This window comes from Pristiophorus japonicus, chromosome 4, assembly GCF_044704955.1.
Source record: "Pristiophorus japonicus isolate sPriJap1 chromosome 4, sPriJap1.hap1, whole genome shotgun sequence".
Taxonomy (NCBI): Eukaryota; Metazoa; Chordata; class Chondrichthyes; family Pristiophoridae; genus Pristiophorus; species Pristiophorus japonicus.
Window position 1 is genome coordinate 300,350,419 of NC_091980.1, and position 12,223 is coordinate 300,362,641.

General features: G+C 46.6%; 1 protein-coding gene across 1 annotated transcript in view; it reads left to right on the top strand.

Annotated features, from left to right (window-relative positions):
- Nucleotides 1-12,223, top strand: part of nrxn3a (neurexin 3a) — a 2,272,338-nt gene that overhangs the window by 640,280 nt on the left and 1,619,835 nt on the right. Inside the window, exon 5 of the mRNA XM_070879627.1 lies at nt 8,828-9,211. Coding sequence (XP_070735728.1) covers nt 8,828-9,211 — 384 coding nt within the window. The remainder of the gene's footprint in view (nt 1-8,827; nt 9,212-12,223) is intronic.

The following is a 12,223-nucleotide window of genomic DNA, read 5'->3' on the forward strand; positions in this document are numbered from 1 at the left end:
AAGATTGCTAATTAGTCCTTTCTCATTACACATCACCCAGTCTAGGATGGCCAGCCTTCTAGTTGGTTCCTCGACATATTGGTCCAGAAAACCATACCTAATACACTCCAGGAAATCCTCCTCCACCACATTGCTACCAGTTTGGTTAGCCCAATCAATATGTAGATTAAAGTCGCCCATGATAACTGCTGTACCTTTATTGCACGCATCCCTAATTTCTTGTTTGATGCTGTCCCCAACCTTACTACTACTGTTTGGTGGTCTCTCCACAACTCCCAATAGCATTTTCTGCCCCTTGGTGTTCCACAGTTCCACCCATATCGATTCCACATCATCCAAGCTAATGTCCTTCCTTACTATTGGAGTGTAATCAGATACAAATATGATACCGAGCCACATAGAGATATTGGGAGAGCTGACCCGAAGCTTGTTTGAAGAGTTATGTTTTAAGGAGCATCTTAAAGAGGGAAGGAGAGATAGAGAGGCGGAGAGGTTTAGGGAGGGAATTCCAGAGCTTTAGGGCTGAGGCAGCAGAAGGCACGGCCACCAATGTTGAAAATCGGGGATCCACAAGAGCACGGAATTGGAGGAGAGCAGAGATCGCGGAGGATTGTAGGGTTGGAAGAGATTACAGAGATAGGGAGGGGCGAGGCCATGGAGGGATTTGAACGCAAGGAAGAGAATTTTAAAATTGAGGCTTTGTCGGACCGAGAGCCAATGTCGGTTGGCGAGCACAGGGGTGATGGGTGAATGGGACTCGGTGCGAGTTAGGACACGGGCAGTGGGGCTTTGGATGAGCTCAAGTACATGGAGGGTGGAAGTTGAGAGGCCGGGCTGGAGAGCGTTGGAATAGTCGAGTCAAGCGGCAACAAAGGCATGGCTGAGGGTTTCAGCAGGAGCGAAGCTGAGGCCGGGATGTTACTGGTGATATTACGGAGGTGGAAGTAGGCGATCTTGTAAACCACGCAGGATGCAGCGACAGTGTGGGACGGGCGGGTGCGGGGGGCTTGAATGGCTGGGGGGCTGGACTGTCGAATGCATGGCGTGACTTACCAGGTGCACACATCATTCTTTGTCACCCAGCCACTTCTGATAGGATACGCTGCGCACTTATAACACTGAGCGGGACAGTACGAGAGAAACCATATTCCTCAAGCAAGCTGAAATATTGCAATCTTATTATATTTCCCTTTCGCTGCAAAAAAGCCTGCAACAATCGTCAAAAGATTTAAATCGCCACAACCGTGATCAATGCTGCAGGTGAACTGTATGCCTGGATCACTGCCGAGAACCTTAGTCTGGGAGGGGAAACAATCTTTAAAGAGGGATTTTCACATCATTGGTGCTTCTTTTAAAATCAATGTACAAAGTGTTGTGGACGCTGTTAACTCTTTGCGCAATTTAACAAATAAATATTATTTAAAAAATGGCTGCTGCTGACACGGCGAAGAATTAGCTTGGAGGAATTACATGTAGCACAGTGTGAAGCAGCTGAATTAACAGTGGCAGCCAAAATAACATGATCATTGAAGCACTGCAACCCCTTGTCTTTAACGTGGTAAAACATCCCAAAGCACTTCCTCCTCCTTCTCAGGCAACTCCCCGGAGTCGAAGATGACTTGCTTCCACGCTGATAGGAGTTTGAAGGTGACTGATGAGACCAATGTGGGACCGACAGTCTCTGTCACAGGCGGGGTAGATGGTGTTTGGAGGGACTGGTGGGTGGGGGGCTTGGGGTGTTGTATGCTCCTGGTGGAGCGATGGAAATCTGGGAATGTGCAAGAGGCAAGAATTGGAGGAGCGGAGAGATTTCGTTGAATTGATTATGTTAATTCAGGTACCTCATGCTATTGGGGATAGGTTTTGCCACAAGCTAGATCTCCTCTTACACATGAGTAGTATCAAAAAGAATTATACATGTGTTTTTTTTTAAATAACTGTTTTTTGTGAGAGATGAAATTTGTACATTTTCAAGACTGCCTTTACTCTACTCTGACAGTGTACCTAAACGTTCCCTCAGAACAGCACCTATTGAACTGTACCCCTACTGCACCGGTGTAACATGCTCCATTTCGCACATTAAGCATCCTGCAGCCTTCTGAACGAGATTGGCAATTAGTGCGGAGTTTGTGGTAGATTCGTGCTTGGGCTCCTCGCTCACTACCTGCTGAGTTGAGACTGTGCAACCTCATTTCATGCCTTGTTGACTGCAGCTCCAACCAGGACAAAACAGCCCGCTTGTTCGGCAGTCCATCCACCATCTTAAACTTCCACTCCTGCCAACACCGGCGCACCCTGGCTGCAGTGTGTACCATCAACAAAAAGCACTGCAGCAACTCACCAAGGCTTCTTCAGCAGCATCTCCCAAACCCGTGACCTCTACCACCTAGAAGGACAAGGGCAGCAGGCTCATGGGAACACCACCACCTCCACATTCCCCTCCAAGTCACACACTGTCCCGACTTGGAAATATATCGTCCGTTCCTTCATCGTCGCCGGGTCAAAATCCTGGAACTCCCTCCCTAACAGCACTGTGGGAGCACCTTCACCACATGGACTGCAGCGGTTCAAGAAGGCGGCTCACCACCACCTTCTCAAAGGCAATTAGGCATGGGCAATAAATGCTAGGCTTTCCAACAACATCCCAAGATTGAATTGAAAAAGACAGCAGATAGAAGGAACTTTCATCCCTTCAGTGTGGACTGCCTTTGAACAAACGTCTCAGGTCAAAGCCAGTATTGTCGATTTTATGAATTTTTGCACTTGGCTCAGAGCTTCACACGATAGGACAGCACATCAGGAATTCAGACACAGAGATTGATGCCCCCTTCACCATGATTTTCTGCCTATTAGTACCAGGTATACAAATTTATAAATCTACTGCAGGGTCTAATGCACACTATCGTCATCTCTCCATGTCTGGCATGCGAACGGGATTGAGGTGGCACATAAAAGTGCACCTAATAGAGACATAGAAACATAGAAAATCGGTGCAGGAGTAGGCCATTCGGCCCCTCGAGCCTGCAACATCATTCAATAAGATCATGGCTGATCGTTCCCTCAGTACCCTTTTCCTGCTTTCTCTCCATACTCCTTGATCCCTTTAGCCGTAAGAGCCATATCTAACTCCCTCTTGAATATATCCAATGAACTGGCATCAACAACTCTCTGCGGCAGGGAATTCCACAGGTTAACAACTCTCTGAGTGAAGAAGTTTCTCCTCATCTCAGTCCTAAATGGCCTACCCCTTATCCTAAGACTGTGTCCCCTGGTTCTGGATTTCCCCATCATCGGGAACATTCTTTCCGCATCTAACCTGTCCAGTCCCGTCAGAATCTTGTAAGTTTCTATGAGATCCCCTCTCATCCTTCTAAACTCAGTGTATAAAGGCCCAGTTGATCCAATCTCTCCTCATATGTCAGTCCTGCCATCCCGGGAATCAGTCTGGTGAACCTTTGCTGCACTCCCTCATTAGCAAGAATGTCCTTCCTCAGATTAGGAGACCAAAACTGAACACAATATTCCAGGTGAGGCCTCACCAAAGCCCTGTACAACTGCAATAAGACTTCCCTGCTCCTGTACTCAAATCCTCTCGCTATGAAGGCCAACATACCATTTGCCTTCTTCACTGCCTGCTGTACCTGCATGCCAACTTTCAGTGACTGATGAACCATGACACCCAGGTCTCGTTGCACCTCCCCCTTTCCTAATCTGCCGCCATTCAGATAATATTCTGCCTTCGTGTTTTTGCCCCCAAAGTGGATAACCTCACATTTATCCACATTATACTGCATCTGCCATGCATTTGCCCACTCACCTAACCTGTCCAAGTCACCCTGCAGCCTTTTAGCGTCCTCCTCACAGCTCACACCACCACCCACTTTAGTGTCATCTGCAAACTTGGAGATATTACACTCAATTCCTTCATCCAAATCGTTTATGTATATTGTAAAGGGCTGGGGTCCCAGCACTGAACCTTGCGGTACCCCACTAGTCACTGCCTGCCATTCTGAAAAGAATAATTTTGAGTTGACCCTACGCTGTGGGTTTTGTGCCTGCAATTTTCCACTTACAGCGACACACTGATTTCAGCTAACGTAGAAAGACAACCTCCCTATGGAGAGCTGATCAAAAACTCGGCAGCCCGTGTCCTAACTCGCACCAAGTCCCTCTCACCCTTCACCCCTGTGCTCGCTGACCTACATTGACTCCTGGTTAAGCAACGCCTCGATTACAATATTCTCATCCTTGTTTTCAAATCCCTCCATGGCCTCACCCCTCCCTATCTCTGTAGCCTCCTCCAGCTCTGCAACCCTCCGAGATATCTGCGCTCCTTCGATTCTGCCCTCTTGAGCACCTCTGATTATAATCGCCCGACCACCAGCGGCCCTGCCTTCCGCTACCTAGGCCCCAAGCTCCGGAATTTCCTCCGTATGCTTCTCTGCCTCTCCACCTCTCGTGTCTCCTTTAAAACGCTCCTTCAAGCCTATCTCCTTTGACCAATCTCTTGGAACGTTTTACTACACTAAAGGCGCTATATAAATACAAGTTGTTGTTGAGAGAAAGGAAAAAAAATCAGACATGCTGGTGAAAGAGCAGCAATGTCAGAGGTCAAGGGGTCAGGACCCCATTGCACCCCAATCCTCCCTCCCCCTTCAGCCAGAGAAAGTAACGTCTGGGAGAAGGTGAAGGAAAGTATATCTTTTAACGTGTTTTCTGAAGAGACTACCTCTTAATGCAGACAGGTTTTTGAGTAATAATTATACTTATAAATATTAAAATAGTATTAATAAAAGGCCACGGTGTAAAATAATGTGTGTTTATTTTTCCCAGATCAATGCTGTGACTATTGCAGAGTCTAAACTGCAAATTCAGTCTGCCTCTCAACGACCTACACAGAAACCCACCCTAATTAATATTCATCCAGAAAACCCAGGACATAACTCACTGACAGTCTTATGCCACTATAGTAAAGGCAGAAATCGCTTTGTTTACAATGTATTTGGGGACTTTTAATCTTGTAAATTACACCTTTTCTTTTTATAACAGATTATTGCATTCATTATAGCTTCGCCCTCCATTCCTATCTCTGTAGCCTCCTCCAGCCCGACAACCCTCCGAGATCTCAGCGCTCCTCCAATTCTGGCCTCTTGCCCATCCTGGATGCTCTTTGCTCCACCAATTGGCGGCTGTGCCTTCAACTGCCTCGGCCACAAGCTGTGGAACTCCCTCCCTAAACCTCTCTGCATCTCTACCTCTCTTTCCGACTTCAAGACGCTCCTTAAAGCCTACTGTCACCTGTCTTAATATATTTTTTATGTGGCTCGGTTTGACAACTCTCCTGTGGAAGTGCCTTGGGACATTTTACTGCGTTACCAAAGGTGCAAGTTATTGTTATAGAAGAAAACACACCATACGGCAATTCGTCAGCCATTTTAATGATTTCCAAATATGGCTGACATGAGCTGGCACCATCTTGACTCTGCTGGATTTAACTCTCAGTTCTTCTTGTTGTTTGGGAAACTTTCTTGACCTGGTCACCCCACACCAAAAGAATGTTTTAAAATGGTCACTTGCTGCAGTTCACCTGTTTACTCGTAATTGTGAAATCAAGTTAAAGAAATATATCCATAATGGAAATAGGGGCCTATGTACATCCTGAGTATGGGTTCAGGAATTGACCGTGAATTGATCAATAATTCAGTATTTGTCAACCTACATACTGTTATTTCTTTATGAGAGCTGTTGAAGAGGTTGTTGAAATGGTTAATTACAACCACTTTTGATTATTTTACTACTTGAGTGTTGTTAAATTTATTTATGCTTCATTCTAATTCATATTTTTGTAGTTTTAGTCTGTAACATTGTCAGTTTAAGTTTGTTACTCTGTCGATTTGAAAGGAATGGTCTTGTGGTTTGAAATTACAGCTGATCCTTTGAGCCAATTTCTGCAAATGGGGTACTTATTGAACATTTTACTGCAGAAACTGTGCTGTGTTTTGCACTGCGGGGGACAAGGTGCTTCTACAGGAACTGCCCCCAATGATAACCACCCTGCCTTGGAAACCAAACAGATGAATTAGGCAAGAGTGAATGAGAGCACAATTGTTTATGCAGGTGCAGCAGTGCTGTAACAGTTGCTAGCATGTCAAAACACATACCTCAGAGTCCATTATTGCCTTTGTATTACAAATCTTTCTATGAAATCATTATTTATCTCCAAACTGGAACAAAACTCATGAAAAAACAAAGAAAGACTTGCATTTATATAGTGCCTTTCACAACCTGCGGACATTCCAAGGAGGCCATTCAGCCTGCCTGACCCTGAACAGTGAGCATCAGCGGGCGAGTTGATTTTGATGGCATTGTTGTCAAAACTGGTCTGTTCCTCACTTGATATCAACACTCACATCAATTCCCACAGGAGTTGCTGGACAGCATTTGGTGTTAGGAACCCTGGCTGATCCTCACTCCCTATCCCAGAGATGCTGAGACTAATTGTGGCACCCAAGATCCCATGGCACTATTCGAAGAAGAGCAGTGGAGTTCTCTGGCGTCCTGACCAAAAGAGGAGAGATTGAGGAGACTAGGTCTATATTCTCTAGAGTTTAGAAGACTGAGCAGTGATCTCATTGAAACATACAAAATTCTTACAGGGCTTGACAGGGTAGATGCAGGGAGGATGCTTCCTCTGGCTGGGGAGTCTAGAACCAGGGGTCACAGTCTCAGGATAAGGGGTCGGCCGTTTAGGACCGAGATGAGGAGAAACTTCTTTAACTCGGAGGGTGGTGAATCTTTGGAATTCTCTACCCCAGAGGGCTGTGGAGGATCAGTCATTGAGTATATTCAAGACAGAGATCGATAGATTTCTGAATATTAAGAGAATCAAGGGATATGGGAATAGTGCACGAAAATGGACTTGAGTTCGAAGATCAGCCATGATCTTATTGAATGGCGGAGCAGACTCGAGGGGCCGAATGGCCAACTCATGCTCTTACATTCTTAAAATGAATCCTTCGAACCAGCACCACTGAAACAGCTTATCTCATCGCTATTTGTGGAATTCTTTGAGGATATAACGAGCATGGTGGAGAGAGGTGTACCGATGGATGTGGTGTATTTAGATTTCCAAAAGGCATTCGATAAGGTGCCACACAAAAGGTTACTGCAGAAGATAAAGGTACGCGGAGTCAGAGGAAATGTATAAGCATGGATAGAGAATTGGCTGGCGAACAGAAAGCAGAGAGTCGGGATAAATGGGTCCTTTTTGGGTTGGAAATCGGTGGTTAGTGGTGTGCCACAGGGATCGGTGCTGGGACCACAACTGTTTACTATATATATAGATGACCTGGAAGAGGGGACAGAGTGTAGTGTAACAAAATTTGCAGATGACACAAAGATTAGTGGGAAAGCGGGTTGTGTAGAGGACACAGAGAGGCTGCAAAGAGATTTAGATAGGTTAAGCGAATGGGCTAAGGTTTGGCAGATGGAATACAATGTCGGAAAATGTGAGGTCATCCACCTTGGGGAAAAAAAACAGTAAAAGGAAATATTATTTGAATGGGGAGAAATTACAACATGCTGCAGTGCAGAGGGACCTGGGGTCCTTGTGCATGAATCCCAAAAAGTCAGTTTGCAGGTGCAGCAGGTAATCAGGAAGGCGAATGGAATGTTGGCCTTCATTGCGAGAGGGATGGAGTACAAAAGCAGGGAGGTCCTGCTGCAACTGTACAGGGTATTGGTGAGGCCGCACCTGGAGTACTGTGTGCAGTTTTGGTCACCTTTCTTAAGGAAGGATATACTAGCTTTGGAGGGGGTACAGAGACGATTCACTCGGCTGATTCCGGAGATGAGGGGGTTACCTTATGATGATAGATTGAGTAGACTGGGTCTTTACTCATTGGAGTTCAGAAGGATGAGGGTTGATCTTATAGAAACATTTAAAATAATGAAATGGATAGACAAGATAGAGGCAGAGAGGTTGTTTCCACTGGTCAGGGAGACTAGAACTAGGGGGCACAGCCTTAAAAATACGGGGGAGCCAATTTAAAACCGAGTTGAGAAGGAATTTCTTCTCCCAGAGGGTTGTGAACCTGTGGAATTCTCTGCCCAAGGAAGCAGTTGAGGCTAGCTCATTGAATGTATTCAAATCACAGATAGATAGATTTTTAACCAATAAGGGAATTAAGGGTTACGGGGAGCGGGCGGGTAAGTGGAACTGAGTCCACGGCCAGATCAGCCATGATCTTGTTGAATGGCGGAGCAGGCTCGAGGGGCTAGATGGCCTACTCCTGTTCCTAATTCTTATGTTCTTATGTTCTTATGACCTTGCTGTGTGCAAATTGGCAGTATTACAACAACAACTATCCTTGAAAAGCACTTCATTAACTACGGAGTGATTTGGAAAGTCTAGACCACATGAAAGGCATTATATAAATGCATGTTATTTATTTCTCTTTCTTTCACCCATTCTGCTGTCCTGTTTAAGATTAGCTAACTCTGTACAGACCAGGGATTTTGCCCTTCTAGCCTGTGTACTCGGGGATTAAACCCTCCTGCCCTAATCGCTCAGCTACTCATCACATGAGCTATTGGAGGAAGCCAATGCACTTCGCTGGGTTATATTTATGTGATGCATTGAACAGGAACATAGGAGCAGGAGTAGGCCATTCGGCCCCTCGAGCCTGCACCACCATTCAAGAGATCGTGGCTGATCTGGAAGCTCCTAATTGTCACACACGCGAGATCATTCTGCGCCAGGCACAAAATAACTAATTCGGGAAAAGTTGGGCCGACATTTTCTAAGCCATCTGATTTTCTCTTCCAGGCACTATATCGGTGAACAGTCGGCGCACCCCGTTCACGGCAAGTGGCGATAGTGAGATCCTTGACCTGGAGGGGGACATGTACCTTGGAGGCCTGCCGGACAACAGGATGGGGTCCATCTTGCCCACGGAGCTGTGGACGGCCATGCTCAACTATGGCTACGTTGGCTGCATCAGGGACTTGTTTATTGACGGCAGGAGCAAGGACATCCGACAGCTGGCCGAGGCACAGAACGCTGCTGGGGTCAAGCCGTCTTGCCTGCGAGTGAGCATGAAACAGTGTGACAGCAAGCCTTGTAAGAACAACGCCGTGTGCAGGGAAGGCTGGAACAGGTTCATCTGTGACTGCACAGGAATGGGCTATTGGGGGCGAACATGTGAACGAGGTAAGTGCGGCTTACTTTCTTGAGGAAGTGATTTTAAAATGTTTTAATTGATTGTTTCCTGCCTATTTACCATGACAAAGTAAAAAGTGTGCCAAGTATTTGTCGCAGGAATTCGGAACGTTTTAAATGACTGTGGGACAGCGGGATGCAGATTTGATCCCTCATTCTGCTCAATCTGTTGACCTGTGATTTGCGGTCAGCGGCGAAGCAAAGGCATTCGCTGCTGTTCCCGAAGAAAGCTTCCCGCAAAGACCTCGCGATCCCTGTGGCGAGCAGTTTGGCTTTTCACAACGTTCAGTTGAGGTCAGTGTGAGTTAATGGGGAATCCCTAACGCGAGCTGCTGTGATGACCTCAACAAGCTGTCTCGTCAGCCAATCAAAAGGCAGAGTCCTCGCGGACAGCGAACCAGGAAGTGAACAAACTCGTTTAATTTTAACTTTTAAAAAATGTTACAGAGAGTAAAACAATGATTGAGGCTCTCGCACGGGGGGGAAAAAAAATAAAACCTTGAAATAAATATCAACAAACTGTTTTTAAAAAAGTGCAGCCAGTGTCGGAGCGGTGAATGGCTGATCGCGGCTTCGGGATTTCCGCGTTGGGACGCGCATGCGCTGCACCCTGGCGTTGCGGTCAGTTGCAAAGAGGTAGTAACAGTGAACGCTGCTTGTTCGCCGTTATAACACACCGCAAATTCTTGGCCATTATCTCAGCCGGATGACTGAGGAGTGGTCAAGCAGCTCCCCGCAGGCGGGCAGGAGAATCGTTCCCCTGCCCAGAACCTCCCATTACATCCCAGCAGCTGGGTCAGTGCAGTGGAGGGAATGTCACTCACCTGTCCTCTATGGTCCAGGGTGACTTGGGGGCCACAGTCCAGGAGACGATCAAGAATTGACCTTCACGTTAGAGCCCAAAAGAGCAGCTAGTGCTCAGTTTTATGCTTTTGACCAATCTTCCCCATCCCCTCCTAAAACCTGATGGAGCTGACAATTTGCTGGGATCCAGTTTGACCATTTGACCAAATGGATATTCTTCATGTGTGAGCATCAGCAGGGAAATTCTGACCATGGGAGTGGGAGGGGGACACACCATAACCCCAGCAAACCTGTCTTCACCCAATGTCCATACCTGCTAGGCTCGTTGGATAGGAAGTGCGGGAACAGGGCCAAGTTTTACCATCCCTAACTATGATGCACAGAGATCAAGTTTAGCACCCTCGACCTGCGACCGACTGAGATGAGCGAGGTCAGCACACATTGAGAATCGGGCCTGGAATCTTCAGGGAATGTAGCAAACTTCCGTTTAACGTCTATAATAGTTGCCCTTGATGGACCTGTCTTTTCGTGTGTTCAGATTGTAGAGGGGAGAGAGAATTGATGGAGAGAATTGGGAAAATTGAGCATTCACTGCTCCTGGAGCTCCCAACATGTCTCCACTTGTGGGGAAGAGCATAACTAGAGGCCATCAATATAAGATAGACACCAAGAAATCAAATCGGGAATTCAGGAGAAACTTCTTTACTCAGAGAATGGTGAGAATGTGGAACTCGCTACCACAGGGAATGGTTGAAGCGAATAGCATAGATGCATTTAAGAGGAGGCTAGACAAGCATATGAGGGCGAAGGGAATAGAGGGTTATGTTCATAGTTTTAGATGAGGAAAGATGGGAGGAGACTCGAGTGGAGCATAAATGCCGACATGGACTGGTTGGGCCGAATGGCCTGTTTCTGTGCTGTATATCCTAAGTAATCCTATATACCGTATATACTCGCGTATCATGCGACTTTTGAAGACCTAAATTGTAACCTAAATTTGGGGGGGGTCGCATGATACGTGAGATACAAAATTTGCGGGTGTGAAGTGCTGGCCAAGATTAGGCTGTTAGGCTGTTAAGCAGACCGTATCCACGCTGAATCTTGGCAGGTATCTCCTGGGCTGGATTGCAGCCTCTATTGTCGCTTGTACTGTATCTTTGCTGTGGTCTAGAGATCGCCGCCCACAACTCCCTCTGAAGTTTGCTGCATTATTAGAGGCTCCACCTATCTCAGCCCATGCTTCTTTTACCCGCAAACACAGTAGAGGCTGTGGCTGAACGACGCTAGTCAAGCCAGCTGGAACGATTGCTGTATCGGTGTTCGATTCGCGAACAGCTTTCACAGCAGAATCCACTCGATGTTTCATGTTAAGGTCTGTATTCGATCTCAAAAAAAGTGACTCGCATGATACATGAGATATACGGTAAAATCATGTTTTGGGGACGAAAATTTAGGGGTCGCATGATACGCGAGATCGCAGGATACGCGAGTATATACGGTATGCAACATGATGGTATATTCCTGTATTTTGCTCCTCCAGTTGCCTCGGCCATGTGACTGAGAGGACAGGTGGGTGACACATTGCCATGACTCCACCAATATCACTCTGACCCAACTGCTTATATGTAATAAGAGGGCCTGAGAAGGTGATGGTGGGCCACCTTTTTAAACCCCTGCAGTTCTTGTGGTGATGGTGCTCCCACGACGGTGTTGGATCGAGTATTCCAGGATTTTGACCCAGCGACAGTGCAGCGACAGTGATATATGTCTAAGTCAGGATGTTGCGTGACTTGGAGGTGATGGTGTTAACATGATATTGTTGCTGCTGTCCTTGGTAATAGAGGTCATGGAGATAGGAGGAGGTGCTGGCAAAACAATCTTGGTGAGTTACTGCTGTGCATCCTACAGATACTATATACTGCATCCGCAGTGTACAGGTGATGGAGTGGGTAATATTGAGGACAGTGGCAAGTTGGACTGCTTTGTCCTTGATACTGTGGAGCTTCTGGAATATTGTTGTGGCCGCACCATCCAGGCAAGCATTCCATAACACACTTGTCTTGAGTCTTTGAAAAGATGGTGAAAAGTCTTTGAGGGGTTGGGAGTGGAGCTATTCATTGCCGACTACCTAGCCTGTACCTTGCTCTTCGAATCTCATCATCATCATAGGCAGTCCCTCGGAATCGCGGAAGACTTGCT